The 5,163-nt window shown below is 59.8% G+C and overlaps 1 protein-coding gene across 1 annotated transcript in view; it reads right to left on the bottom strand.

Moving 5' to 3' along the window:
* ATP1A3 (ATPase Na+/K+ transporting subunit alpha 3) overlaps nt 1-1,054 on the bottom strand; it is a 14,418-nt gene extending 13,364 nt beyond the window's left edge. Inside the window, exons 1-3 of the mRNA XM_006903869.2 lie at nt 886-1,054; nt 720-779; nt 396-599 (exon numbers count right to left, since the gene is read on the bottom strand). Coding sequence (XP_006903931.1) covers nt 396-599; nt 720-779; nt 886-888 — 267 coding nt within the window. The 5' untranslated portion in view covers nt 889-1,054. The remainder of the gene's footprint in view (nt 1-395; nt 600-719; nt 780-885) is intronic.
* Between the last annotated feature and the right edge of the window lie 4,109 nt (nt 1,055-5,163).

Genomic DNA, 5,163 nt, shown 5'->3' with positions numbered 1-5,163 from the left:
GGGGTCTGTGCTTTTGGGCATGGCGTTTGCTGAGACCGTGTCCCAGTGTGGGTCTCCTGTGTTGGGTGGATGGGTGCTGACAGATCAGCAGGTGGGTGTGTCTGGGTCTCTGCATTAGCGCACCCGCTCTTTGGGTATCGTTCAGGCCGAGACCACCTGGTGGTGTCTGTCCCCAAAGCCATCGAGGTCACACAGCCTTGGGACGGAGCCCTAGCTCACATGGCCTTCTGTGGGATCTTGGGTAAGTTACTTGGCCTGTGTGAGCCTCAGCTTTCCCTGCACCTTCTCCGGTTCTTTCATGGGATGATTGTGAAAGTTTGATGAGAAAAGGAAGAAGAGTGGGCTTCGAAAGGCCGGGGAGGTGCCTGGTGCAGTGCAGCGTGGACAGCACTCACGTTGTCTCCAGAGGGATCGTCCTCCGTGCCCGCCTGGATGCCGTAGGCCAGGAAGCAGAGGATGGCCCCGATCCACAGCAGGATGGAGAAGCCCCCGAAGAGCTGGCGACAGAACTTGACCCACTCTGGGGTGGTGGGCGGCGGCGTGAGCGCGTTCGGCCCGTCCCGGGCCAGGATCTCCTGGGCTTTGCTGTGGGTCAGACCCTGGGAGACACAGGACTCACACAGAACCCTTCCTGAGCAACCCTGGCTCCCCAGCACTTCACGAGCACCCCAGAACCCAGGGGCGCAGCCCCAGCCCGTCCTCGCCCAGGCCCGCCACACCTGCACGCAGTCCGTGTTGTATTTCCGGCAGACCTCTTCCACTGACATCTTGTGCTCCGTCTGAAGAACACGAATTTGCGGGCAGGCGGGTCAGCGGCAAAGCCCTCGGGGGTGGGCGGGGCCTGCTCTGGGAGGGCGCGCGCGAGGACCAGGGGGTGGGGCTTACCATAGCCACCTCCTTCTTGAGGTCATCCAGGTCCCGGCGCTCCTTGGCGCCCTTGCTCTTCTTGGGCGAGCCCTTGTCATCTTTCTTGTCCTGCGAGGTGGCGACACGATAGCTGTCAGAGCCACCAGACTGCGGGCGAGAAGGGATTACAGGGGGACACCGGCCCTCCCAAGCCCACTATCACCCTGTCCTGTGTCTCTGGGCAGAGGGCTGGCTTGGGGGTCTCAGTCTGTGTCTGTCCTGTGTGTCTGGGTGGGTTTCCCTCTGGCTCTGCGTGTGTCTCAAACCTGAGTCTCGTCGCTGCTAATGGGCTTTACGGTCCCTGGCTCCATGTATCTGGGTATCTGTCCCTGAGGGTGTCCGTCTGGGTCAGTCTGTGCTTCTCTCTCTCCGTTTTCGTGCTCATATCTGTAGATCTCCTCCCTTCGGTCTCTATGTGTCTTTTTCTCTCTGTGTGTCTCCTTCTGTCTCTTCCACCCTCTTTTGGGTCCTGTCTAAACTTCTGAGTGTCTATGTCTTGCTGTGTCTGTCTGTCTTTCTCTATGTGTCTTTTTCTGTCTGTCTCTCCGGGTCTCTCCGTCCTGTTCTGTTTTGTCTCTGTCTTCTTCTGCCTCTTTATCTCTGCATCTCTGTATCTCTGTGGCCATTTTTCTCCCCGCTCTCTCTCCCTCACCGCTTCGTGTTGCTGTCTCTCTCTCTCTCCGTCCCTGAGTCTCTCTGCGTGTCTGTGGTTTTGTCTTCCTTTGCTCCCTGGCTCTTTATCTCTGTCTCTCTGTCTCCATCTCTTGAACTATCTCTTCTGAGTCAAGCTAAGTTTGTCTCTCGAGGTTCCTCTCTCTCTCCCAGTCGGTGTGTTGGGATCTCAGACTGTGTCTGTCAGTATTTTCTGTCTCCACGTCCTTCTCCAACCTCATCTCTGCCTCTCTCTGTCTTGTATCTCTGTCTCGATCTCTCAAGCTACTTCCTTCTCTGTGATGCTCGGTATGTCTCTGCCTCTCTGTCTCTCCTGTTCGACCATCTTGTCTCTCTCTCACCGTCTCACTCTGTGATCTTCTCTATCCCTGTGTCTGTCTCTCTCTGCGTCCATTTCAGCATCGATGTCCTTCCAGCTCCAGGTCTCATGTATGTCACTTTCCCCGTCTTTTCCACTTGGCTCTTTTCCTGGGCCTCTCTCCTCAGCCCCGTGGATGTCTCACTCTCTGTCTCTCAGAGGACCCAGTAAGTCTTGGGAGACCCCACAGGACTGGCAGGAATGGAGAGGAAAGGGCACTCCAGGTGTTGGTCACAGCTAGGACAAAGGCCTGGGAGGCAGCCTGTTGTGCTCAGGGATGGTGGTCTGGCTGGACATGCAGCCGAACCTGAGGGCCTTTGACGGACAAGCTTTGGACCTTGTCCTCTCTCCCGAGGGCTGATGGGAGCCATGGACAGGTTCGAACAGGAAGTGGGCACGGTCAGGTCTCCGGAGGACAAAGTGAGATTTGGGATGCAGAAGAGTGAGAAGCAGAAGCCCCGGGCCTGGCTTGAACTGGATGTGGTGTGATGGGGGACGGGGGGAAGGCGGTGACTGAAGTTCCAGTCTGGGGGCCTGGGAAAACGGGGAAGGCAGTGTCCTGGGACACGGACAGGAGGGGTGGCATGAGGCTGGGTGCTGATAGAGGGCCGCTGACAGATCCTGTGGGCCCACAGCCAAGCCGGGATCCCAGGCTCAGCACGGCTCAGCAATAATCTCCTCGTGACCTTGTAGAGGGCTGAGCTGCCTGCTGTCTGCTTCCGAGACCTGGAGGCTGAGCTGGGGGGCTGCTGGGAGGGGTTGCAGCCTGGCGGTCTGGAGCATCTAAGAGAGTTTTGGGGGTCAGGAGGGAGACTTGGCCCTGGGCCAGCCCTGCAGCAGCACTGCGTCTGACTCGGAAGCACAGAGGCTTGGGGAACAGGGAGGACACTCCTCCATCCCCTGCCTCGGGGGGTTCTCAGACTCCGCAGAGAGGTAGACCCATGGATGGAGAGATGTGGAGATGTTAGGTCATGAGATCAAGGTGGAGACGTGAAGGGGGAGGCAGAAAGGAGACGGGGGCCTGGTAGGAATCAGGGAGAAAACCAGGTGCTCGCCTCTGAATTCTTAGGGGATGCTGGCAAGCTGATGCTTAGGTCTCTGTGAGGCCTAGGGGTGGGCTCCCAGCCTCCTGGGTCTGAGGGAGGAGGGGCTGGGGGCCTAGACTCCTGGGCCTGACGAAGGAGGAGCTGGGGGTCTGGACTCCTGGGTCGGAGGGAGGAGGAGCTTGGGGCTTGGGCTTCTGGGTCTGAGGGAGGAGGGGCTGGGGGCCTAGACTTTTGGGTCTGACAGAGGAGGGGCTGGGGGCTTGGGCTTCTGGGTCTGAGGGAGAAGGGTTTGGGGGCCTGGACTCCTGAGCCTGACGGAGGAGGGGCTGGGGGTCTGGACTCTTGGGTCTGAGGGAGACGGTGCTGCCACATCCTAGTCCCTGGCAGGTGAGCCTTGGCTCTCGCGTGCCCTTGACACAATCAGACTCCCTTGGGGGTGGGCTTCCATCTGTTGGAGGGGGAGCCGAGGCTTTCCCAGTCAAGGCGGGAGGCCCAGATGGGCACACTGTGGGAGGGGAGCACCTCTGAGGGTGGGGGACACGCCTGTCTCGCTGCAGCCCGCCTCTGCAACTCCTTGCCGTTTTCCATGCTGTCCGCCTCCCCTGACACCCTCAGCTCACGCAGCCTCTGCACTTCAGCCAGCCTGTCCCTCCCTGCCTCAGGGTGTCTGGGGCATCATCTCTGAGCATCTCTCCCACAACCTGCCCTATTGCCCTTTGCCTCCATTCCTGTCATTCCAACTGACTCAGGTTGTGTCTAGATAGGAAACGTCTGTCTTTGGGTCTCCTCATCCCAGCCTCAGTTTCTCTCTTTGTCTCTCCATGTCTGTGTCTCGCCCATGTCTCTGCCCATGAGTGTCTCTTACTTTGTCTCTATATCGGTCTCTTTCTCCCTGCCTCTTTTAGAGCATCTATTTCTGCATTTCTCTCCTTCTTTCCACGTCTGTTTTTCTGTCTCTGCTCCCCGTGTCTGAAGTGCTTCACCTCTCCATCTGTCCTCACTTCTTTTCCTAAGACTCCCCCCAATTCCTTCTCTAAGCCCTTTAGCCTCAGTCCTCTCCTCCACCTGCCCACAGCTTCCCCTCCGTTCATCTCACTTACCTGGAAGCATCCCTGACTCCCCCCTGCCCCCTCCTCTCTCCCAGTCTTCTCCCCACCCAATTCTTCTCCCCACCCCCCCTCACCCACCGCAATCCTCAGATCTGCAGCCCCATCCCCCACCTCCATCCCTGAACCCATCAGCCTTCATCCGCCATCTTTCTCCCCATCCCTCATATTCCGTTTGCATTGGCCTCTCCCATCCAGCCCAGCCCACCTGCCACTTTCTCCCACTCCTCCCCCCACGGCCCCGCCCCAGACACACAGGGAGGAATCCAGGGCTGCAACGGGGGTCAGGTGGTCAGCCAGGAAAGGAGGCGGCATCTGCTGGAGAGACTCGCAGACAGACAAGGACACACGGACACGGAGGCAAGGGCATAGCCAGGCATGCACGATACCCCCGCCCCCCACACGCATTTGCGCACGTTCGCGCTCAGCCAGGCACTCAGTCTCTCTGCCATGTTCTCCTGCTCCTCCCAGCCCTCCAGGTCTGCTCCTTCAGATTAGGGGCTGGATACACATCGCGGCCCCAGACCCCACCGCACCGCACTGCGGAGGCTCCCCCCACTGCCCCACGCAGGCCTGGAAGGAGAAAGAGGTCATCTGGTCCCAGAGCCCCGACCTGTCCCCACCCCGCCAGGGAAGCAGAGAGGATTCAGCACTCCCAGATACAAACGCCAGCTCGCAGACACATCCAGACAGGTTGCAGACACTCAGACAGTCAGACACAACCCGGGCCACAAAATCGCAGGCAGGTGGTGCTGGCAGGGCCCAACAGAGCCAGGAGCTCACACGCGCGCACATGCACACGCCACCGCATTAGGTCAGGCAGAGATGCCGCGGGTCGGTCCGTGCCCCTTAGACCCGGTACACAAAGACGCGCCGACATGCGCCACGCCATAGACCCCCACGATCCAGACGGCCCGCGTGCACATTCAACCAGCGGCACAGCCACACGCGCGGGCCAAGTCAGACGGCTCACGGGGTCCCGCAGACCTGGCCCGGGAGTGCAGGCGTCCCGGAGCCCCCGCCCCCCGCAGACACCCAGTGTCACTGGACCCACGATGTCGCACACACGCACCGC

This window comes from Pteropus alecto, unplaced genomic scaffold (genome assembly GCF_000325575.1).
Source record: "Pteropus alecto unplaced genomic scaffold, ASM32557v1 scaffold920, whole genome shotgun sequence".
In the NCBI taxonomy this organism is placed as follows: domain Eukaryota; kingdom Metazoa; phylum Chordata; class Mammalia; order Chiroptera; family Pteropodidae; genus Pteropus; species Pteropus alecto.
This window is presented reverse-complemented; position numbering and strand designations above follow the sequence as displayed.